The sequence below is a fragment of the Desmodus rotundus genome, chromosome 3 (genome assembly GCF_022682495.2).
Source record: "Desmodus rotundus isolate HL8 chromosome 3, HLdesRot8A.1, whole genome shotgun sequence".
In the NCBI taxonomy this organism is placed as follows: Eukaryota; Metazoa; Chordata; class Mammalia; order Chiroptera; family Phyllostomidae; genus Desmodus; species Desmodus rotundus.
The window spans coordinates 12640244-12664917 of record NC_071389.1 but is presented as its reverse complement, the minus strand read 5'-3'; the positions used below and the strand labels follow the sequence as shown (position 1 = coordinate 12664917).

Genomic DNA, 24674 nt, shown 5'->3' with positions numbered 1-24674 from the left:
GGAGGGGTTGGCTTCATCTGGAGGCAGCAGTGTGCAAGCAGCCCTCCTAGCTAAAGGCTGGCCTCCCGCCCGCTGTATGGCTGTCTGGGCCTCAGCCCCCAGTCAGTACTAAGCGGGAGATGGTAGCTTCCATATCCCTGGCAGCTCAGACAGTCTGCCTCCTGGAACACAGGGACCCCTCCTAAGGGCTCTCGGGTGGTAACGTTGTCACCTATGTCCTCCAGACCCATACCCTGACTCTAGAGTTCCTGGGGACATGGGTCAGGGCCTCCGGATTCCGGCAGGAAGGGAGGAGGAGGCGGCATGTACCGAGCCCCCACGGGGCTGGCAATGGCTAGGCCCCGGGCTAGGCCCCTTGCTGCCCTCACAGCAAGCCTATGAGGGGACTATGTTTTCATGTCCATTTTACAGTGAGATGAATAGCCTCAGGGAATCGCTCCAGGCCTGGAGCCCACACTGGAGCGGGTCCCTAAACCACTAGCCTTCCTGTCCTGGACAGGATCCCATGAGCGTCTCACACTCTCAGAACACAGGAGCTGGACAAGCCCTCGAGAGCATCTTTGTTCTACCCTCACCTAGTACAGTTGGGAAGACTGAGGCCCAGCGAGTCACCGAGCGGGGCCCGTTCCCCACTGCTGCCCCCACTCACCAGCGTCCTTGGCCCAGCGCAGGATGGAGGTGACCTCGTTCCCCCGAGTGGTGTTGCACTGGGAGCGCTGGGTGGCCGCGCTCACCCCAACGGTGCCCTCGTTGGCCTTCACTCCACACAGGTAGGCCGTGGCGGTGCCCGCACTGTCGGGGACCTGTGCGTTGGTGTTGTATGTCTGCAGGTGGGGAAGGGGGGTTGGGAGATGGCCAGGTCCTGCCCCACCCTGCCTCCCACCCACCCCCACTCACACCATGGGGCCCAGGGTGTGAGGGAGGCCGTGAGGTCTCCCACAGCTTTGGCTGAGCCCCAATGTCCCCCCAGAGCCACAGGATCACCTAGCTGCCTGCTTCCTGCCCCCGTGCCCTCTGCCCTGGCAGCCAGGGCAGCAGGAAGGGGCAGGAAGGCAACTGTCAGACACATGGAAATATTTGGCAGAGGAGTAGGACTGGGCCAGCTGGGGCCTCTCTCTGGGTCTGCGGCTGGGGCTGTGGGAGCCAGCAAGGGGGCAGGAGAGGCAGGTGAGTCCTGGAGAAGGGAGGGGGGCTCTTGAAGAAGTGGGGGGACTGGGGGAAGGGGAGGGAAAGTGAGGGGGAGGAGGATCTAGAATGGGGATAGGAGGAAGAGGCCCCCTCCTTCAGACCTCAAGTAGAGACCCTGAAACTCTCCCTTCCCCGCCAGCCGGAGAGCCCCTTGAAAGCACAGAAGACGTTGCAGTCAGTCCCTGCTCTTCCCTTGGAGTGCGTAGAGGGTCTCTATTACAGAAAACCAGTGCCACCAACGAAGACACCCGTAACAATAGCTACCACATCTGATGAACCTACCAAACCACCCTGGGAGGGAGTGACTGCAACAGAGCCACCAGGGAGAGAGGGTATACTGCACGGTCCCCTTCGCACCCAGTACAAAAGCAGGACAGCTGATCTATGGGTGGGTGGGCAGGGCCCAGGGATGGGACGGGGCCCAGGGGGACCTCTGGTTGCCGCCATGTTCAGTTTCTCCACTTGGACACTGGTTGTACCCACGTGTGCAGTTTGTGAAAATTCAAGCCACGCACGCGTGGACTTTCCTCTGTGTGTATTATTCTTCAACAGATTTTTAAACATCAGTGAGCTAAAACCCTCAAAATGAAGCCTTGGGAAGTAGCTGCTGCCGTCCTCATTTCACAGGGGGGCAGGGGAGGGGGACTCGGGGACCCAGGAGGGCTGACCACCTTGCCAGGGCCCTTTCGTGCGTATTGTCAAGCTGCGAGGCGAGAGGCTCAGGCTCAGCAGGCTTGGGGCTGGAGCTCACCTTGGAGAGGGCCACGTGGGGGAACTTGTCCATCTCCAGCCTGGTCTCCTCCCCGGGGTTATGGTGCAACTGGCCCTTGAGGATGCGGGCCGCCGTCACCGTGGAGACGCCCATCCCTGTGGTGGGGAAATGGGGCCTCAGCCTCTCCGGCTTTTTGCCTCTCCAATCAGCCTTCTTGGGAACCCATAGATCTTGAGGCTGGGCAGTGGGCACCAGAGTAGGGCTCTGGAAATGGAACTGGGCAGCCCTTCCCTTCCTTCCCTCCCCAGACCCTCAGGGGGCCACCTGACCCAGCAGACCCCGTGGGTCCACAGCCTGGCCTCCCATCCTCTTAAACATGCTCCCCAGGGCTCCAGACTCTTACACACAGCCCCCTTCCCCTCTGGCTGGCTTTGCGGGCCCCTACCTAGCTAGGTGCCCCGTCCAGCTCTGCCCTGGGGCCCCCAGGCCTCACCGTCTCCCAAGAACATGATGGTATTCTTAGCCACATTGGTGTTGAGATTCTGGAGCTTCAGGGCATTTTTCAGGGTCTGCTGAGCTTGCTCTCTCCAGTACTTGGGGTCTTTCTCTTTCTCTGTACAGACAGCGAGGCAGACAGAGTTATTTGGCATGGGGTGTGACTAGCTTCTAATCCCCAGACTGACATATACCCCAGCTTCTCATGCTTGAGGGAAGATGGCAGGACTTGGGGAGGGAGCAGTGGTTGCCCATTGGATAATCATCGTGTGGTTTGTAAACCTATTCCAGTCCAATCCTCCAAACAAGCCTGTGGACCCTGGGTCATCGTCTCAAAGCTCAGAATGAAGAAACCAAGGCTCAGAGACACCAAGCAACTGGCCCAAGGCCACACAGCACTGGCAGACACTGGCAGAGCTGAGTTTCGCTCCAAAGCCCGGGCTCTTTCCTTCCTCCCAGTAGAGGGACATTTTGCTAAGGCAGCAGATGAGTTTGTGCTAGCGCAATGGGGAAGGTAATGTTTAAGCCGTTCAAGAGAACAAACTACTTCCAACTGCAGGAGTCCCCAGACATCTGCAGCCATCAATTATAGTCTCTGCTTGGCTTACTCATTAAAGTAGGTTCAGCAGAAACCCAACTTCGTGACAGCATTACCATCGGTGCTGAAAAGCCAGACTTGCCTTTTGTGTGAAGACCTGCCTTTTGTGTAAGGTGGCAAGTTGCAATAGCTGCGGACAATCTCACTCCTGTTAGAATAAATTAGCATGTTCGGCTCCCTGATCTTGAGATAAAATGGAACCAGGCACGCTCTCTTCCCTCTCTCTCTTTCTCTCTCCCACTCTGTCTCCCTCACCGGTGTGTGTCCAGTAGTCAACCCTCCAGGGCAAAGAACACAGCCACAGTGCTCCATGGACCTCAACGCCCCGCCCTGCCCTGCTGTGCCAAGTGTCAGCTGTGTAGACGAGTCACCTCCCTGAGCCTCAGTTTCCTCCCCTCCAAATGCTGTTGTTTGTACCTTCCTCTCAGGGTCTTATGAGGACTGGATTAGATTAGGCAAGTGGCACACCTGACCCACAGGAGAGGATTAAAGCCGCCCCCCCCCCCCCCCCCCGTAATTCCATCACCAGACCTGGACTCCCTCGTTCTTCCAAACAGAGGCCCAGGCTCCCCGTCCACGAGACTCAGGGGCCTTCCCACTGTCTGCGGGCTCTGCTCTGTACTCGGGCCCCATTGAACCCATGCCCGGACTGCAGAGGCCTGGACATGGAAGCTCTGTAGGGACTCTCTTTTTCAACGGCCTCCCATTGCACAGAAGGGAAGGTTGAGGCCAGGAGGGTGGGAGGGTCTTATCCAAGGCTGTGCCGCGCGTTCATGGGCTGAGGACACGACCCTCATGCCTGGGCGCAGCTCGGGCCTGAGCTGCCTTTCCGGACAGCGGTGGGTGAAGGGCACAGGGCTCCTTTCTTACAAGCACAGTTCCAGGCAAGTGCGGGTGCTGCCCACACACAGCTTGCTGGGGTCGCTGCAATTACTTCCTCCACATTAAAGAATGAGACACAGGGTGCTGAGATCAAGCTGAAGAAGAAAAACAGGAAACCCACACACCTATGGGGCCATGCCCCTGCCTCGGGGGTGGGGGGTGAGGAGATGGAAGGAAGCAGTTCTCAACCTCCAGCCTTGGACCCATCCATACTTCACACCTCTCCCCCGAGAGGTCTCCCCTGAGGTGGCCCCCACCCCAATTCCTTAGCCTACCACCTTCACCAGGGCAGCCCCCAGCATTCTCTCTCTTCTGAAGGGGCCTGCTGAGCTCACTAATTTCCGACCCCAGTGGCAGAGTCCCCAGCTGGAGCCCTGGCCCTTCCACCTGCTGTGTGCACCCACGCAAGTCCCTGCCACTGCGTTTCTGCCCCAGGAAAGTGGGGGGACAGAGCTACCTGCAGGCGGGGTTAGGGTTAAATGAGGTAAAGCCCATGAAAGTACCCGGGGCTGGGGCCGCTGGTTCAGACCAGGGATCCCACTGGCCCTGGGCTGGTCCCAATCTCCTCCCTGCCTCTCTCCGCATGTACCACAGTGCCCAGGCTTTGGTCCAAGACCTCCTGTGGCCGTTCGGGTGCCATCTGGGTTGCAGTGAACTTCTACCCACCCGGACTACCTACCCCCTGCCTCCCCCCACCCCCGTTGCCCTGCCCCTGCTGCTCCTTCTCCACTCAAGTTCCAAGTTCCATCACCAGTCTGCCAAGTTCCCTGCTGTGCTTGCTCCCTGCAGGGCCCTTGTCACTGCCACCAGAGCCATCCCAGGACTTGTCCCTCAGAGCCGTACAGTGGATGTCAAACTGACTTCATTGTCAGGGGACTGATTTAAGCCTCAAGGGCTTTGGACAACCGAGTAGCAGGGGGCCATCAGTTTTGGAAACCATTAAATGGCACGCGTAAATGCTCACACCACAGCGCTCCGTAAAGACTGCCTGCCACCACACGGTGCACGCTCTGCGCTTTGTTCGAGTGTGGTTCAGAAGGGGCCGAACTCATCTTTGGGGCGGAAATACGCCCAGTCACTTCCTTTGACTTGGGGGCGGGGGTGGGGGCTGGTAGGGGAGGACACAGGAAAGGACCTTGGTGTCCCATGACTGGAAATGTTCTTTCAACTCATCAAGCTATATATATATATAAGATTTGTGTCTTTAGTGTGAGTTGTACGAAATATTTAAAGGAGGAGGAGGAGGAGAGGAAGAAGACGGCACAATGTACTACCACAACACATACATCAGAATGGCTAAAATGAAACAGGTTACAAAAAGACCGAATTGATGAATATTTGAAAATCTCTCATTTTGTCACTTTTTCATTCTTTCCCTTTTCACCCACCTGCTTACTCACTCGTCACCCAGGTGGGTTGTGAGTGCTGCAAAAGCTGGGACTCAGTCCCAGAGTGACCCGGGTCCCCACGGATCCACACCAAAAGGCATCGTGGGATCGCAGAGGGAGCGATGGCCTGGGAACCCCACAGCCCAGGTCCTACTCCCAGCTCTGGCACAGACTCGCTGTGTGGCCTGGGAGGGCTTCTTCTCTGTAGCCCAATTTCCTAATCTTCCTAAGAGTTGTGCCCCCCCGCCCCTGCCAGACATTAGGGCTGTCCCATGTCCTTCCTACAATAGCTCTAAGGAGAAATTACCTCCGCTGAGCAGATGGAGAAATTAAGGCTCAAAGAGGGCAAGCAGGGAGCTTCCAGCCCCATAATGGACTGTGCCAAGGAGGGCTCCCCTTTCTGACTGGAGATACTGAAATGCTGGGGTGGGGGAGGAAGCCAGAACGATTAGGAAATTCAAAAGCAGAGAGGTACACAGGAGCTGATGCTGAGGGACCCTGGGGGTGTCAGATGAGATCCAGGTGTAGGTCGAAGCTGTTTGAATGGGCAGGTGCATTTGGCCTTGAAGCTATGGAAGGGATGGGACAGGAAGCCAGTCTGAGAAATGTGAACTCAACTCCAAATGGGAGCCAGGGTTAAGTGGGGTCTGAGTTCAGAGTATAAGAACCTCACATGGAGAAATTAACATAAAAACTTATCTAGAATTCATTGAAAAATCAAACATAATAGGGAACTATAGAAACACTTCCATGAGAGTCCCCAATCGAAAACAAAACACCTAACAAACTCTTGTTAAAGATGAGTTCACAAGCAAGAATTACAAATGACAAGGAAATGTACTAGTCCATGAGTGAAGCAGACAAAACCAACAGGAGACTTAGCAGACCAGGAGTTGGAAGAGTTTATAGAATAAGTTATATTTCAGATACTCAGAGAGACTAGAAAAGAGAAACCCCAGCCCTGACTGGTGTGGCCCAGTGGATTGAGCACCGGACTGCGAAACAAGGGGTCACTAGTTTGATTCCCAGTCAGGGCACATGCCTGGGTTGTGGGCCAGGTCCCCAGGTCCCCAGTGGGGGGGGGGGGGCGGTGAGAGGCAACCACACATTGTTTCTCTCCCTCTTTCTCTCTCCCTTCCCCTCTCTCTAAAAATAAATAAATAAACTTTAAAGAAAGAAACCCCAATTAAAGAATAGGAAAATAGCTCTCTCCCTTCCTCTCTCTCTCCCTCTCAAATCAATACAATTTAAAAATTTTTTTAAAAAGAACAGGAAAATACAAAGGGGGAAAGCGTGACCTGCGACACAAACCCAGGCAGTGGCCGAGGTGAGGTTTCCCCTTCTGAACAAGTGTTTCCAGCTCTTAAATACTTTGGATGGTTCCAGGACCCCGAGCACAGACAAAGCCCTCATCCCACCCTCCCTGCAGCAGCTCTTCCCCGCCCTCCGCCCGTGCCCCACCCTCCCACCTGGAACTAAGGAGGAAGCGAGGCAGGTGCCGATGGCCAGCACTAATAACAGTGAGATCATGGTGTACTCCGAGACCCGCTCTCTCTCCGGGGCCCAGGGGTACAATCGCTGTGGGTGGGAGGAGTGGGCTGGCAGTGGTCAGACCGTTAGCTGATGTTAGCTGATGTTCCGATCCTAGAAATGAAAAAAAAAAAAAAATTTTAGAAGACATGTAGGCCACAGCTCCAGAGTTCCTATGTTCATCCACTTAATTTCTTTGTTGGTTCATTCACTGAGTAGTTGCTGAGCACCTATTACAGGCCGGGCCTGGGTTACAAGCCCAGGTGGTTCCCGGCTCAGGAAGCTTCATCACACAGCTGTTGAATGTTAAATGAGTACTGGGCTGCAGAGTGGCTCCTCCATTTCCTGAGGGAACCCCCACTTTCAGTCCATCTGAACCCACCAGAGTCCGGTCTTTCTGCAGCAGGCATCAAAGTGTGGCACGCGTCAGAACCTCCTGGAGGGCTTGTTAAACCACATTCTGCCCCCCAAATCCCACCCTTGCCCAGAGATTCCGACTGCATGGCCGACAAGCTCCCAGGTGATGCCCCTGCTGCTGGGTCCTGGACCACACCTTGAAAAGCACCGTTCTAGAACATCAGTCTCCGGGCTTTTAATTACCTGTGTCCTGAGAGCATCTGAGACCACCTTTCTCAGAATGAAAAAAAGAGTCCACCCTCTCTTAGAGGGGCACCTGCATTTGCTACCTTCTCTCCCAGAGCTTATCATTGATGGTGACAGATATAAAAACAACAGGAAAAGACACACAGGAAAAGATTGGCTGATAAGGGGGGAGGCATTTCGGGACAGTAATGCTACAGACGACTCTGATGATATTTTCTGCATTTCCCAAATCTTCTTCTGTGTTGAGATGTTATCGAGATGTTATCTTTATAATTTTTTTTGAAAATGTTATTAAAAAAAAAAAAGGCTGGAAGGAAACACACCGAAATATTAACTGTGGCTTTCTCTGGGTGGTAGGACTGCGTGGTCATTCACTCATTCGGTCCACCGGTGATGCTTTTTTTATTTTATGTTTTGAATTATCCGAATTGCCTAAAAATGAGCACGTATTGATGGCATGAGGATGTTTTTAAGCTGTGATTATCTGGTTAGGTTCACGAGGAATGACCCCACCGACAGCTGAGAAATGTGCTAAGTCTTGTGTACAGATGTTATTGGAAGATGAAGAATTTTAAATGGCAAGAGGTTTACTAGGAAATAGTGTTATTATTTCCACCAAAACCAAGATAAAAATGATTATCCCATTTGTTGTGATAACCTAAAAAAAGTTCTATTTTAAGTCTCAAGAGATCCAAAGAGAATTGCAATTCTGGGAAGCATTGATTCAGGCAGAAACCCAAATAGCATTTTGATTAGGGGGTGAAGGGAACAGGTATTTATGAGGAGGGGAATAATCACACCATGGAAGGAAGGGGTTTTTAAGGATGCAGATAAACTCAGGAAGGGATTTCTCTACAGGTGCAGAGTAACGTGGTGGTGATGACGCTAAAGAAGGTCATTAGTTTTCAGTCAAACGTCATAGTCATTTTCCCCCCGTTATTTCTGCGAACAGCTGTCTGACTGCAATGCCTACTTAGGGCCGGTCCAAAGGTTATTTCGCCCAGTTTTAATGCCCCAAAGGTCTGAGGGGAAACAAGTGCAGGCAGCTCCTCAGGGAGGGCAGCTCCGACCCCACTGCGGGGTTGTTCCATTGATGTTACTTTTTGCAGGAGAAACAGCAGGGACGCACAGCACTCTGCTGTCACTGTCGAGATAGATAAGAAAGCACTCCACCACTGGAGACGGGGCCTTGATTCAACCTCAAAACCATACACGCTGGACGCCGGAGGCCAGGGCCCCCTGCACCACGTCCCATAGAACACCCGCTTCCACCAGACACACCGTCCATGGCATAGTCCTGTGCTTTCCCACCCCTTCCTCATCACCGGGCTCCTTAGAAACCCAGCCTGGCAGTGGGGGAGGGGAGGGAGGGAATGCAAAAGAAATACCCTGCCGCTGACAGCAAGCCCTTAGCTCTGCATGATGGCATCTCAGATGATTTCTAATGTTTTACTCTACTTAGTTTCCAAATGTTTCTAGAGTAAATCTGAACAGGTTATTAAATGGATGTACAATATCGATACATTAAAATATTATTCAAAACAGTCCTGGCTGGTGTGGCTCACTGGATTGAGTGCCAGCCTGTGAACTGAAAGGCCGAAAGGTGGCCAGTTCGATTCCTAGCCAGGTCCCCAGGTGGGGGTGTGTGAGAGGCAAGCAATCGATGTTTCTCTTGCACATCGATGATTCTCTCCTCTTTCGACCTCTTTCCCCCCTCTCTAAAAATAATTTCTAAAAAAATTTAAATGTTATTCAAAATAGTTTAAAACTGAAGTCAGGAAGCCTCCAGAATGGTCACTTGTGCCCATATATTTATTACCTCTGAATTTCACAGTTATTTCAATTTTTGCGTGTGCCTCCCCGTTTCGGAAGTAGTAATTCTTTCCTGATCTGTCTCCCCCACCACACCGGGAGCTTCCAAGCGCAGGGACTTTGCCTCGTTTGTTCCCAGTGTTCGCACAGTACATATCCACCTCGGTGAAAGCCAGTGTTCTAAGCGGGGAGGGCAGGAGGAAGGAGAGAACCACCCCAAACCCTTCCTTTGTGTGTGCAGAGAAGTCTGAGTGTCGGCAAGGATGTGGAACCCCCGACATCCCCTCGCTGCCGGGGGTGGGGGTGTAGCTTGGTACAACCACGTTGGAAAACTGGCAGCTTCTCACAGGGCTGACACCATACACATGCCCTTCGACCCCTTATTCCCAAGTTCACTAAAAGACATGTAGAGGAATGTTCCTATCAGCCCTGTCCCTAGTGACCTTGAAACTGTGTCCGTCTTCAGCAGGATGACAAACACCTGGCGTGGGCTCACAAGATGGAAATCCTCGCAACAATGAGAACGAGTAATTGACAACCCCCCGAACAACCGGATGAATGTTGCGAAGGTGAGGCTGAGTGAAGGCGGCAGACCCAAGAGCACGTGTAGTGTGATTCCCGCGGTACAAAGTATAAAAACCAACCACGGGTGTTAGAAGACAAGATAAAGACCGAACTGGGGTATGGAACTGAAGAGGGCCCAGGGGGCTGTGAGGGGCTGTTCTGTTGACTGACCTGGGTGGCGGGTGTGTTCAGGCTGAAAACACGATACACTGTCTGTTTACGATACGGACACTTCACGCACTCCCATCATACAAAAAACGCTGCTCTCTGGGAACCTATTTCCACAATCTATAAAGGACACGGAAACAAATGGAAAAGGCCTGTGTGCCACACACGGTTCACTGCTTTTAGAGCCTTTCACCACGATTTCTCACTGATAACCTGGTCGGTGCACAGATCGAGACTTTTGATCTCTTTGTGGGTGTGGAAACCAAGGTTCCGAAAGGAAATGTGATTTGCCCAGAATCACAAACAAGCAGGTAGCAGGTAACCTGACCACAGAGCTGCTGGCTCCAGATTTAGCAAGCAGGCTGTCACTGGGGAACCGTCCAGGGTGGCACTTTGGTTCCCCAGTGCAGAACAGAGATTCTGAGGTTTCACACATGTGTAGATTCGAGACCTCCACAGCAATCAGGGCACAGGCAGTGCCACCACTCCAAAAAGCTCTCTTGGGCCGTCTGACTGTCATCACAGAAGCCTCCCCCCGACCCCACCGACCCATCCCTTCCTTAAACCTGGCCGCCCCAGCTCTGTTCTCCATCACTGTCGTTTGCTTGGTCTTGTATGAACCCTGTAGACCATTTTGGAAAGGGCTTGCATCTTTGCAACATCAGCCTCCCACGCATGGACAGTCTGTCTCTCATCTTTTGTCGTCTTCAGCACAAAGACCCTGTGTGTGTTCTATGAAATTTACACCAACATATTTCACCTTGGGGCTCACTAGTTCCTGATCTTGCAGAAAAGCATTCAGTCTTTCAGCATTTGGGGTGGTGTTTTGAGGTGGGAGATGGAGTAGACTTGGTGGGAAAATGGGGAACGTGGTTTTGCACATGTTGAGTCTGAGATGCCTTTGTGAAGCAAAGACATCAGTGGACCGCTAGATATATGCATCCAGCATTTGGGAGAGAGGTCTTGGCCGAAGGTATACACTTGGGAAACCTGGGCATATAGGTGATATTTAAGCCTTGATAAAACTTGATGAGATCATCTAGGAAGAGGGAATGGGGACAGACACAACTATATGAGAAAAGCCCTCAGAAAAACAGGAATCAAAAAGAATTCCTTTAATTAACAAAGATTTTATACCAAAACCCTACAGAAACCATCATGCTTCTGGAGAAACATTTGGCATATTCCCCCTGACCGCTGGCTTATAAGGATTTGGGGCACCCTCTCTGTCCATAACTAGGGGCATGAACTAATAAAGGTGGCAGCGGCAATATCTATGGGGCAATGGTATTAAAACCAGAAGTCACAACAGTAGTATGGATGAAGCTTAAACACAGGACTGAGAGAAGAATGCGAAAACTACAATGCAGTTATGCAAGCCACACCCACATGCAGAAAACAGCATAACTTACGAGGACACATACGAATTCAAGGATGTGTTACACACATTAACATGAGCACCTTTGGGGAGTGGTGTGATTGGTCGTGGGGAGCAGGGAGCAGGGATGAAGGGGAAGATGAACAAATACAGCAAGAACTGAGCCCATGAGGGGACACCATGCCCTGAGAGATATGACTTATTCAACTCTGCACCTAGGGTCCAAAACAAGCAAGCAGTGAGCAAAGACGAAAGCGGAGGGTGGCCCCAGGAGGTCCAAAGGCTCATCCAGCCCTGCACGATTACACCTATTTGTTGGTCGCTCTTCTCTCCTGGACAGTCGCTTTGTGTCAGTCAAGACCACTTTACCCCTCTCCAAGCCCGTGCACACTGAAGCGGCTCCGTAACACTGACTGAATGAATGGCCCCATGGTAACAGCTGAAATGTTCTGAATTCTGGCTCCAAGGATGTGACATTGAGAGGGGCGTGTCCAGAAGACTGACACGTGCCTCCTCCCATTGCTTCTGCTTGGAAAGGAGAGGGGGTGGGAAGCCAGGAAACCCTTCAGAAGCCAGACTTGCCTGCTGGCTCCGCCTCCCATGCTCCCACCCCCACGGAGAGACTCCAAGCCTGCTCTCTGGCAGCCCTGGGTGATGGGCTCCGTGGGGCCCAGCCAGGGGCTGCGGTGGGGGGCCCTGGCTACCCACCACCCTCTGCCAATGCTCTACCAGCTCAGAATGGAGCACCCGAATGTGCATCCACCCCATCACGCCACCTCCCAGCCAGACTGTCCCTGCCAGGCTCCCAGCTACGTGCCCTGATTACTCATGACGAGTGTGCTGACGCCTGTCGGCTCTGGCTGAGGCCGGGCACAAGGGCCTGCTACTTGGCAAGTCAAGGGAGAGAGCTGAGGGGCTGGGCCTTGGCCCTGAGTCAGCATCCTAGGGCAGAAGACACGGGAGCCCTGGGAGCTGGGCTGGGTCTCAAAGGCCCAGGACAAGTGACAGAATAATAGACCTGATAAAAATCACTGCTGCTTCCTGGGCACTCCTATACCCAGCCCCGGGCTACATGTTCACGTCTGTGATCTCACTGAAGCCTCCCAAGTGCTGCTATCCCCCATGTTACAGTTCAGGAAACTGAGCAAAGCTTGCACCCCACCAAGTGCAATTCAACCCCAGTCTGACCCAGCTTCTCCGGGCCTCAGTTTCCCCACCACAGACAGGAAGAGAAGCTATGCCCACCCTTTCCTATCCCGCAAGAGCTAAAGGAGCTCTGGCCGGGGGCTGGCGGGAGAGGAAGCGGGGCCGGGGCACTCCCCTACCTGAGCGGCCTGGCCAGGCGGCAGGTGAAGAAGCACAGCAGGCCCAAGGCCAGCACCAGGAAGAGGACGCTGACGACCGCAGTGAGGACCATGTCCAGGGTGGGAGACAGGAGGGCCATCTTGAGGTGAACAGGGTTGTTAGGAGTGGCCTCCACACTCTGTACACACTGGTCACACTACCCTTGGACTCTCACTGCAAAGCCCTGGGTCAGTGGCCAGTGACCTGGTTGACCCGGCTCTGTGCCCAAGTTAATCTTTGGGCATTAGCCCAGGAGGGATGAAATGGGAGGGGACTAGCCCACAAAGCTCCCCTCCCCCAGCCTAATCCTTTCACTCCGGATGTTTGTTCATTCACCTTGGTTTATTCACCCTCACTCTCAAACATTTACGGAGCACCTGCTGCCTACCCAGGTCTGTTCTAGGCCTTAGGGGCTCAGAGGGAAGAGGACAGACACAGCCTCTGTTCCCTCGGACGTTTCTGGCTGGCCAGGGTAGAAAAAGCACCTACTGTGTACCAGCATGGTGCCAGCACATTGTGGGATAAAATAACAGCAGGAAAGGAACCCGTGGCCAGGCCACAGCCAGTCCTTCCCCAGCAACAGTAGCAGTTGTGCACCCCATTTATAAGGCCAGGGATCTGAGTGTGCGCTGAACCACCCAGAGCGGGGAGCCCACGTCCAGAATACGGGGAACTGCCCTCCTGATTTTTTTTTAATCCTCACCTGAGGACATTTTCTCATTGCTTTTACAGAAGGGGAAGGGGGGGGCGGTGCAGAGAGAGAGAGAGGTCAATGTGAGAGAGAAGCACTGATTGGCTGCCTCTCCTATGCACCCTGACCAGGGATCGAACCTGCAACCTGGGTGTGTGCCCTGACTAGGAATCGAACCCACAACCTTCAGGTCTATAGGACAATGTTCCAACCAACCAAGCCACTCAACCAGGGCCAAGGAACTTATTGAGCACCAGCTGTGTGCCAGGCCCCATAGGAGCTAGGTCCTACTGCCCTCATTTACAGATGAAGGAAACAGAGGCTCAGAGGGGCGATAGTGGACCTAGAGTTTGAGCCCAGATCTGCTGGCCTCCACAGCTGTGACCCCAGCCCGACCCGCATTGCCTGGGGACTGGGATGACACCAGCCTTGCAGGGCAGCAGCGAGGCTTCAGCAAAGTCACCAGGTGTTGGCCCAAAGCCAGTGGTCACCTGAGAGATGGCACACAGGCTGGATGTGGCTGAGCTGCCACCTTCTGCTCCTGAAGCCCCCCCGCCCCTATTCTATCCTCTCTTGGGTTCTGACAGCATCTCAAGAAGTCGGGATGTGGATCATGGCTCCCCACTTCCAGTCTCAGAAACTGAGGCTCTGAGAGGTGGAGCCGCCGGACGCACACACAGCCCCGAAGGAAAGCCAGTGGCGTGCCCGCAAGGCCAGGCCTCCCCGATCCCGCTTCCTGCCTCCTGGGGCCCCTCAGGTCCCAAGATCGAGGGAGATGCTTTTACCTTCTTGGTGCCAAGGACGATCCTTTCTTCCTTGCCCCAGAAAGGCCACTGAAGTCACCATGAAAACAGGAAAACCAGTCACATTACTCTATCAAACATTTTTCTTTCTTAATAATCCCTTATCTCAAATTGCATCAGATCCTCAGAACATTCTAGTGGTGAAAGGCAGGCTGGGTGGGGTTTATTTGATGTACGGAGAAACTGGGGCTTGTCAGCGAAGTCATCCAGTCAAGAGTCACACAGCTAGCAAGTCTGGCCCAGGCCCCAGCCCCACCACTTCCCAGCCGTGCGATGCTGGGTCCGCCCGTCCCTGCAGCTCTGAGCGCCCTTGGCCCGTGCAGGAGCGCACCTGTGCGCTGAGAACGACCTAGCTGACCTTGTTTTAATCCTCATTCACCACCCTGAGAGCAACATACAGCTGTCCCTCTTCCCAGGTGAGGGAAGGGAGGCTGGGGGCATGTGGAGAACGTAACCCAGGGTCTCACAGGTGGAAGGTGATGAGCCAAGGCCTGCACAGGGACCTACTCAGAAGTCACCTCTGTTCCAGGCTCTGTCTACCACAGGGACACTCCCACCCACCCCACCCAACTCCCAGGCCTGGGACACCCTCTGAAGCTCCACCCCCAGCCAGCCTTATGCTTCCCAGATGTACCTGGTGGGGTCGAAAGGGTAGTTATTTGTCGTTAAAGAGCCTCCAACCCAGAGGTCACAATCCTGGAATGTCTGAGCTAGGGAGGCTCCTCTGAGCGGACTTCCCAAAGGTACCAGACCACAAACATCACTTGGGGTGATCGGGCAAAGTCTTATTCCCAAGTGGTTACCTGGATGGGGTACGGACTGGGAAGGGCATGAGAGAACTTTCTGGGGTGATGGAAGCATTCTTTACAATGACCTGGGAGGCAGTTAAAAGTACATGTACTACATGTAAAAACTTATCTAGTGGCTACTAACCCCACCCCACCTGTGTCTTGGGTGTTGTGAGCATCCAGTAAGAATTGAGTTAAGGGAGTGTTGGGGGGGCGGGGGGCAGGATTCAGTTTAAGGGAGTGACTGTATTCAAATTTAAGAAGAGAAATTAGCCCTAATTAGTGCATTTTCCTTTGTTGCATGACTTCTAAATCTGTGTGGCCCTCTCCCCTCTGGAGGTTTTGTTTAATATAAGTTAAAAACTTTTGACTATTAGCTCTACTGGTGTGGCTCAGTGGGTTAGGCCTCAACCTGCAAACTGAAACCGAAAGGTTGCAGGTTTGATTCCCGGTCAAGACACATGCCTGGGCTTGGGGCCAGGTCCCCCACTGGGGGCGTGAGCGAGACAACTGACCAATATTTCTCTCCCTCCCTTCCCCTCTCTCTAAAAACAAATAAATAAAATCTTTTTAAAAAAAATTAAAAAGACACAACCCCACAAATAAATTCCTGTTCCCCTCACCCCATACCCATTCAGTCAGAATTTCCCACACATTTTGCTTGAGAAACTGTGCCTTAGAGATTATCCCATTGCCCAGATGGGAAGACTGAGGCCCCAAGAAGAGGAAAGACTTACCCTGGATCTCCCAGCTCCTAATCCCCATAGACACTCGCAGGGAACAGTCAGAACCAGCTTTGGGCCAGTTGGGAGCCAGTCCTCTGGGCTGTCAGCTGGGCCCTCTTGGCTGTTCCAAGTAGCTGTGGCTGCAGAGAAGTGCCGAGTGCTCCTTGTGCTCTCAGTGGGCGAGGGGAATGGGATGGGGGTTGGGGGGGGACCTTGAAAGACCAAATTAGGCTGCAGCAGCTGCCCAGGGAGAGCACGCTGCTGAAGATCAGCCCGGGAACGTCTCAGCTGCAGGGTCAGTGAGTGGGAATATGGACTCTCTCTCTCTCTCTCAGCCAAGCCCAGGGCCTCTGGCAAGCCTGGTTGGCCAGAGCTTGATCCATTCACTGTTAGAATCATTTACAGCTGCCATGAAACAGCCTCTGAGTGAAGGACAGCTCAGAAAGGAATGTGTGGTGGTCAGAGTGGGCTGTAGGTCAGACCCAAGGAGGGACTTCCCAGTGGGCGGTGGGCCAGGTGCTGGGCATGGTGCATGACTCCGGCCTCTAGCTGCTGAATGCCTCCCGTCCCAGAACAAATATGGGAGTGTCCAGCCAGGCTTGGCTGCAGCCTGCCTGCTCCCAAGCCATTTTGTCCTTAGGGCTCTGATGAGATGCCAGCTGTTCCCTGAGCACCTCCAGACTCAGTACCTCTGCACATTGCGTTCTCTGGTCTAGAATGTTCCCTGTGGTTCACCCGATGAAGTCTCACCACCACCCCTTCACCTCCACCTCAGTTCCATTGGACGGCCCCGCCCCAACCCAGCCTAGCAAGCAATCACAGCTTCTCCCCAAGCTCCCAGAACCCTGGGTGGGTGCTCAAGACCTTGTTGAATTTTTTAGTGTCTCCATGTTGCCTCCTCAGCACACGGTGAGCTCCTGGACAACAGGGATCTCGCTCTGCTGATGGCAGCAGCCCCTTGCCCACAGCGCCTGGCACACTGCCGCCCCAGTGGGAAATGCCCATAAGTGGGTGGAAGGGCAGCAAGGTCAATGGGGATTGGCTGCAGAGGCCACTCAGGAGCATCAGAGTGAGCTCTGGCATCAGGGCTCCAGGTTCAGATCCTGTTTCTGCCTGTCTCAAGCTGGGTAGTTCAGGGCCAGTAATCCCATGCCTCTGCCCTGGGGTTTCTCACCTGCCAAGGGGGAGACTCATAAAAGCCATAAGGTGTTATAAGGATGACAAGAGTTAATACGTGGAAAGGCTTAATGCTGAGGCCAGGACAGGGTTAGTGTTGAGTGAGTGTTGGCCAGCAGCTATGATTATGGGGCGGGGAGGACGGACTGATGGGCAAGTGGGGCAGATGAGGGATTGGAGCTGAGAATGGACAGACCCGTCTCTGTCCACTCAGCCAGGTAGCCATTAGCTGACCTGCTCACCTGGAAGGCCCGCGAGGTCTTTCTAGATCTAAGACTAGAAACCAAAAGTTCGCCTGCCTGCTGGGCACCTCCATTTAGTTGGGGGTGTTTGATTAAAGGGGTAGAGGTCCCAGCTCTTACAGTGAAAGGGGCTGTTTGTTTTCTGAGAACCAGATCTGTGCGTCTGTCTCTCTGTGTCTCTCACGTACCCCACAGACTTGCGTGGGAGGAACAACCCACCAGGCAGTCTGATGTTTTCTGTTCCTCCTGAAGGAGAGATAGAGAGAACAGTCAGGGTCAGGCCAGAAAGTTCCATGGAAGGCAAGGTTGGGAAGACAGCCAGGCTGGAAAGGTTGAGATAAACGGAGAGGAAGGACAGTCCCGATAGGAGGCCGGATGTGTGAAGGCGAGGCAGCGGCAGTGCAGGATTTCAAGGTCAGGGAGAAAGACGTGAGCCAACAGTTGGTGACAGAGGACAGAGAGGAGGCCTGGACTTACCATGACGGGCTTTGCTCCCTGAGCTCAGCCTGGTCAACAGCAGCCCCTTTGCATGCCCGTCTCTTTCACACGCCTCATCGCCAGCCCATTTTACAGGTGAGGATGTTGAAGCTCAGATGGTCTGCCACTTGCCCAAGGCTGCCCAGCAGAGCTGGGACCAGAAGCCCTAAGGGTCTGGGTTCCTGAGTCAAAGGTTTTCTGGGGCTCCCTGGGGCACCTGGACAGCCCTGATGCCACAAACTGGCTCTGAGGGCAGAGGACTGGAGCCAGTCAACATTCAATGGTGGGAGGAGAGCTGGCCGCAGGAAGGCAGGGGAGGGAGCTGGCAGGGCCCAGGGACACCATGCCTGAGTGCCCATGCAGAGGAGTGTCAGGGATGGCTGCTCTATGGGCACACAGGCTCCCACCATCCCACGGAGAGGGATGCTCTGTCCCAGGCCAGCTTGCCCTGGGCCAAGCCTGGAAGCTGAGTGGGATGGGGGTTGGGGGGCATATACTGTGTTTCCCTGAGATGTTGGCCATCCCTCACCCCCATACTCTGGTACTTCACTTAACAGCCTGCAGCAGGACCCCTTCTGGCACCAGATGTGGCTCTCCCATCCTTGCTCTCGCACTCCACAATCAAAAAGGCACAGAGAGGGTACACGACCTCCCCAGGGTCACACAGCACATCAGTGAGAGAGATAGGTCTCCCATCAACCGGCCAAGGATCTGAGGAGCTTTGACTGGAAGCACAAGGTGGTCTGCAAGGCGCAGCGTGGACGCCAGAGTCCTGAGATCCTAGACATTAATGATGATTGACTATGACTATTCTAGAAAAGTCCTTATCTCACTTACTGTTTTTTTGATTGTCAAATGACCTTTAATTGACATATTTTCCTCTGCAGCTGCTCACTAGCTGGGCAGCCCACAGCACCCTGCTGATGCCATCGGTGACATCATGAGGGTGGTGGCCATCAGGGTCGCAGCCCAGAGACTGGGCAGTCCCCAGGATCCCTTTGATGTTTTCAGAGAGTTCTCTAGCTAAAGATCGGTGCTGCCTCTGTTGGGCGATGTTGACAATCTCATCAGAAGTGATATTTCCACTGTGCATAATGTTTTTTCCTTCCTTCTGCCCCATGGTGGTTCTGTGAGGGCTCAGACCATCAGGGCAGGGGCAGAAGGCGTGGCCTCAGTTTGGGGCTCTCTGTTCCCAATGGCCAGTTTCACTGGGATCCTCAGACCCTTTCAATCACCAGTGCCTTTGGCGATGAAATCACTGGCATTTTTTGGAGACAGGCCCAGAGGGCCGGTCTAGGGGGCCAGGGCAGACGGGGCACCGACTTCCCCGCCAGTGCAACTCAGGTACACGAATTCGAACCCATTGGGGTCAAACTTCAGTGCATGGTGGAGGCGGCTGGTGTGGATGAACTTGAATTCAGGGCAACCGAAAAGTGCACCTTTGCCCCCTCCGAGCCAAAAGCAGAAAGCTGTACTCTTAATAATAGGGAACCTTTTCATAGCCCTAACTATGTGCCAGGCATTGTTCTAAACGCTTTACCAACATTAACTCACTTAATCTCACAACGATTTATGAAGTAGGCAACACTGTCCCCATTTTATAAAATCAGAGGCACAAAGAGGTTAAGTAGCTTACCCAAGGTGGCACAGCCAGGACGTCACTACGCCAGACGCGAACTTTGGTTGTGGGTGTTTCTTTGCCAGAGCAGAAGTGGAAGGCCCTAGAGCAGCAGGCAAGACTGGAGCAAACCACGCCCGTTCACTCCGTGGTGTGTGCATTTTGGGATTGTAGATGGATTACCTGCTGCCGCCACTTGACTCAAACTCACCGCACACTCTTCCCCAATGCCGTTTCAGAGTGCGTGCGTCACAGCCCCCGGAGGGAGGGCTTCTCCCAAACCCCTGCTTTACAGAAAAGCGAGGTGAGGTGACTTGCCCAAGGCCAGCCAGTGCGAGAGTGGCCTAGAGTCACCTCTATGAGTGACTGGGTCCAAGTGCCCTAGCTGCGCACCGCGCCTGTGGACTGCCCTGCACCTGTGGCCTGCCCTGCATCAGTAGCCGCCTGGGACCCACAGTAGGGGGAGGGGAGGACCTTAGGCTCAAGACCTGGCTCCACTTGCGGCCAGACCAGTGACGCTGGACACAGCCCTCCTCCCCGAAACCCCCTACCTCAGCTGGTCCTGGTGCAGGACATCGGACCACCATAGCTGTCCCTGCTTCCGGCCCCCAACACCCCACACACCCTGGCAGCCCTCCCCTGGGAGAGGGAACCTCCATTCCACAGATGGGCCCCACACAGGCCCTGGAAGAGGAGGTTGAGGCAGCTCTGGATCGTGGGGAAATGGGCCATGAACTTGTAACTTCCTGGGTGGTGGCCAGCACAAGCAGCATCCCTGGGTAGCGTGTGCAGGGTGCTTGAGAATGCCCAGCATGCATCAGAGCAGGGAGTACGCTGATGTTCCCCAAGATAGTGCACGCTGAGGCTGGGCCCACGGATACCATGTTCCTCACATTGCCAGGGAGCCTTCTAGCTGGCAGAGGCTCCTGGCCGCTACCGCGTTTGACCTTCTCAGTGACCCTGGAAGGTAGTAGGGCAAGCGCTCTGTCCCGATCCCCAGACAAGAAGCCAAGGGCACACAACTGGGCAGAGACCCCCCCTTGCTTACTGGCTTCTTCACCTTGGGCATGTTGCTTTGCCTTTCTGGGCCTGAGCTTTCTTGTGCGCCCGTGGGGACAATCACAGTGAGTGCCTCTGTCACTGTGCTGTTGTAAGAATGAGAATTCAGTAACAAACGATGAGATGAAGGCCCCGGGTTTAGCATTCATTAAACACTCAGCGAACGTTAGCCAGCAGCAATAGTGATCAGCAGTGCGCCAGGCACTGTCTGCGTGCTTTCCGCGCATTAGTCTGACCCTCCGCCGGCATTATGTGGGAGGTGCCATCATTGCCCCCACTATTCAGAGAAGTGACTTGGCCAAGGACGCACAGCTATAAACAGGACACTCTGAAAAGGGAAGGGGAGAAACTCTTAAGGGAGCACCTACTGGGTTGCCTGGAGCCTTGTTCAGCTTTCCAAGAACCCGGTGAGGTGGGAGTCATCAGCTCAGGGTCAGAAGAGAAAGACAAAGCTCAGGAAGGGGAGGGAGGTGGGTGGTCACACAGGAACAGCGTGGGAGAGCCAGGGTCTAGGCCAGGCTTGCCTGGCTCTGTATCTACTGGTACGCCAACTTCCACCCAGATGGAAGACCTGATGTCCCAACCACCTCAGATACAGGAGGCCTGTCTCAGAGTGGCAGGTGACCTCACTCCACCAGTGAACGCGAGTGTGTGTGCATGCGTGTGTGTGTGCACGCGCGTTTGTGCTGGGGCCCTGGCGCTGAGCGCTGCAGGACTCCCATTGGCTGTGTGCCCGGCACTGCCATGGGACCGTCCTGTCAGGCTACTCCCTCCTCCCCAGACCTGCTCTTTCTGGGCTTTCACGTGACTGCAGCCTCCTTTCACAAATGGACAAAGCACTGCTTCCATAAAGGGAGGGGCTTCAGTCACGCTGGTCCCCGACCTCCCAGGCCAGCCCCTCTGGGGTCCTAATTCTGCACAGAGAGGCTGCATACTCAAGGTTTGTGTCCTCATCTGTAAATCAGGGATTACTAACGCCATTCTGCCACCAGTATCGGCTTCCTGGGGGTCAGGAGGAGGAACTTTGCACACTGTAATGTGCTAAGCAGATATTTCTATGGCTTTCCACCACTTCCCCCAATGACTGTAGTAGAGATTTGCTGTAAGTTTTGGCCACTTAGAATCCATTCCTCCTTCCTCAGAATATGACAAAGTTTCCTTTGGGAATTGGCTCTTCCCCTTGCAGCCAGTGGTTTGGGTGCAACCAATCCCAGCCCCAGCAATTCCCGGCTGGAAGACTTTCTCCACATGGATGCTATGTTGTGAGGGTGTGGGGTGATGGGGAGGGCATTGTGTGGAGCCTGGAGGTGAAGCAACCCCTCAGGAGGATAATAGAGAAAAGCAGAGAGAATCAGTCTCTGGTGGCATCGCTTGAGCCCCTTGGTGCAGCCATACCTGAAGCCTACTCTGAACAGTAGAGTTACATGAGCTAATTAATTCCTCTTATGATTTGCCTTGGACTTTCAGTTACTTGAAACACAGAGTCTGACCTCAGGCCTCCAATTCAGTTATTCTCAGCCCTTGTAAGCAAATGCATCATGTCATACTCAGCCAGTCATTCCTACCAAAGAACAAATCTTGCAAACAAGCTCAAGATGGGTAAGTTTCAAGTGCATTGTAAAATGAGTCCAACTGAATACAAGTTAGGTTTTCTCCTTTGAGTCTATAAACGTGTAGAAGTGTAGGAGGTCCTTGTATGGGATTTGCCTAACATCCCTACTTGGTGTAGCACTCGGCCCCTCCCCTCACAACAGGCTGCAGTCAGTTGAGTTTAACAACTCGAGCCCCTAGGTTCCAAGCGCCGACTGTGTGCCTGGCCCTGCGCTCGGGGCTGCAGGTGCGGGCTCTGCCTTCTAGGCACTCAGCCTAGTGACAATTGGTCATGATGCACATTTTTACTGGTTTTTACAGAAAAGCCCTGGGAAGTCAGCACACAGGGACATACTTCTGCACCCATTTCACAGAGAAGGAAACAGAGCTCAGAGAGGCGAAGGGACTTGCCCAAGGTCCCTCTGTTAAAGAGAGGCAGGGCTGGGCCATGTACCCGCATCTACCTGGCTCCAGACCCAGCGCTTTTTCTCTTAGCCTTTGGGGTGGCAGGGATGGCCTGCCTTCCCTGAGATAGCTTGTTGCACTTAGGGGCGGTCAGAGTGGTTTAAAAAGCCAAAGAAAAGAGGAAAGCCAAGGATCATGGAACTCCTATTTGCCCTAGGGTCTTGGCTCCTTGAGAAGCCCCACTTGTGCCCAGGGCCATCCAGCCTTACTCTCCTGCAGGGCTCACCTTCTTTAGACTGTGGCCAGAGGGAGACCGGGCACTACTCTGAAATGCAGGCCCCCGTTGCTTTCACAGGCAGCTCTTGGCACCCCAAGCGACCCGTCCTGGCCTCTCTTGTGCCTCTGCCCTCCATCTCTCAGATCTGGGTGCCATTGACTCGACATCCCGCATGCACTAGGGCCTTCCCTTTCTGTTATTCAGCTGACATTCGTTTGACCACTGTTTATTGAGTATCTACTGTATGCCAGGGGCTGTTCTGGGTACTGAGCAAAACAGCTCAATTTCTGCCAGTGGGGAGAGCAGACTACAAGGAAAAAAAAGGAAAATCAACAGAATGCCAGGTGGGGGTAAGTTTAATGGAGAAAAGTAAGGCAGGGGGAGGATGGGGTGGAGAGGGGCCATTTTCAGTTTTAAATAGGTCAGAGACGATCTCACCCAAAAATCACCCCGCTGTAGCCTTGCAATAATCCCCTGCAGCTGAAAATGTGATTCCCCAATCACAGATGGGGAAACTGAAGTTTCAGGATTAAACCTCAAGCCCATGCACGCCAACCTAACCAGCTGTGGAACCGAGGCGGTAGAGCAGGGCCACCCGCCTCCCACAGGCCCTCTCTCCTAACTGTACCAAACAGCACTAGGAGTCCTTGGACACATGAGGAACCTGAGGCTCTCAGAGGTGAAGCCCTGTGCCTTGACCCACAGGAGTAATGGCAGGGCTGGGGCTCAGCCCCAGTGCGCCCTCGGGAACAGCCTCTTGGCAAGACCTGCACTTGCTTTCGCAGGCCTCCCTCTCCAGCTCCAGCTCTGGGCTTGCTGAAACTCGATCCTCCTCTTTGCTGACTCCGTGTCCTCCCAGTCCTCTTCCCTCTCCCAGAGTCCCTTTGGCCCTCTCTCCCAGGTCATATGAGTCCCTAATTGTCAACCCGCCCCTGTGCTGACTCTTCAATCAACTTCTGGCCCATCACTAAACCTACATTTGCCCGAAACCTAAAAAGACATCTTGGGTATGGCACAGGGCGGGCAGACAGCCGGAGTACACCTGTGAGGGGGCAGGGAGCTTCTCGCTGAGCTTCCCATCGGAGTTGGTTCAGGAATCCCCAAACCCCAGTCCGATCTTTCTGACTGCTGCAGTGTGGTAGAAAGACCTTGGCCGTGGAGGAGGTGGTCATGGGTTAAGTCCTGGCCATGCAGCTTTGAAAGTGACCTTATGCCTGGGGCTGCGGGTTCCTTATAAAAACACTACTAGTCATCCGTATCTTGCAAGGTTGTTACAAAGATAAAAGGCAAATAAGAATGTCTGTCACAAGATAAAATTTAATAGACAGCGTATAGAAAGAAGACTTAGCAGAGCCCAGCAGACAAACATCAAGAATTTGTTGAACTGAATGGAGAAGTCTGGATAATGGTGAACCACCACCACCATCAGCGGAGAAATAGCTGCATTCATTGTGCTCCTACACTCTGAGGTAGGCACTTTTAGTAGCTATCCAATTTTACAGAAGGAAAAAGAGCACAGAGAGGTTAAGTCACTTGACTACAGTCACACAGCAGGCAAGTGGCAGGGATTATGAACCCAAACTGTCCAGCTCCCAAGTAGGAGCTCTTACCCTTATGCTAGGCTAGTAAGGTGAGGCTTTATGAGCTGAAATAACTGCTCATTGAAACACAGTGATTAAGTGCTGACCCAGGAGGGGATCATGGTCAGTCCCGCTCCAGAACCGTTGTTCTTAACCACCCATCCGCTTGCCAGAGCTAACAGGGACTCCCGGAATAATCTAGCCCTACCCAGCACTCTCTCTCTTTCCCCCAGCGGGAGCTTGGGGTCCAGAGAGGTGGTGTGACCTGTCCAAAGTTGCAGAACCAGTTACTTGAAGAATCAGAGCAAGCAGGGGCCATCAGGAAAGGAGTCTTGAGGATGCACAAGAATTTCTCCGGCAGAAGTAGAGGAAAGGCGGTCCAAGCAGAGGGAACAGCCCATGCAAAGGTCTAGAGGCCAGAAGGTCTCTTTTATGAGAACTTTTATGAGCTCTGAGGTGTGTGCGAAGGTTGGGGCCAGGGCGGACAGAGGATGAGGCTGGTTTTTCATACTGAATATTTCCACCTGTTTGTTTTTTTTAAAAAAACACATTCTTATTGTTTTATGTTGCCAATATCTTTC

General features: G+C 53.6%; 1 protein-coding gene and 1 pseudogene across 5 annotated transcripts in view; both read right to left on the bottom strand.

Annotated features, from left to right (window-relative positions):
- Positions 1–24674, bottom strand: part of ALPL (alkaline phosphatase, biomineralization associated) — a 57626-nt gene that overhangs the window by 12233 nt on the left and 20719 nt on the right. For 2 of the 5 annotated variants that reach the window (XM_024554333.4, XM_045190622.3), the window contains exons 2-5: positions 6733–6907; positions 2394–2513; positions 1940–2055; positions 650–824 (exon numbers count right to left, since the gene is read on the bottom strand). In XM_024554333.4, coding sequence (XP_024410101.1) covers positions 650–824; positions 1940–2055; positions 2394–2513; positions 6733–6793 — 472 coding nt within the window. In that variant the 5' untranslated portion in view covers positions 6794–6907. Of the gene's footprint in view, positions 1–649; positions 825–1939; positions 2056–2393; positions 2514–6732; positions 6908–12643; positions 12805–14138; positions 14289–15681; positions 16169–24674 lie in introns of those variants that run through there. The other 3 variants (XM_024554328.4, XM_024554329.4, XM_024554331.4) reach the window with 3 other exon arrangements.
- LOC139440824 (large ribosomal subunit protein uL11-like) lies at positions 18416–19064 on the bottom strand (annotated as a pseudogene).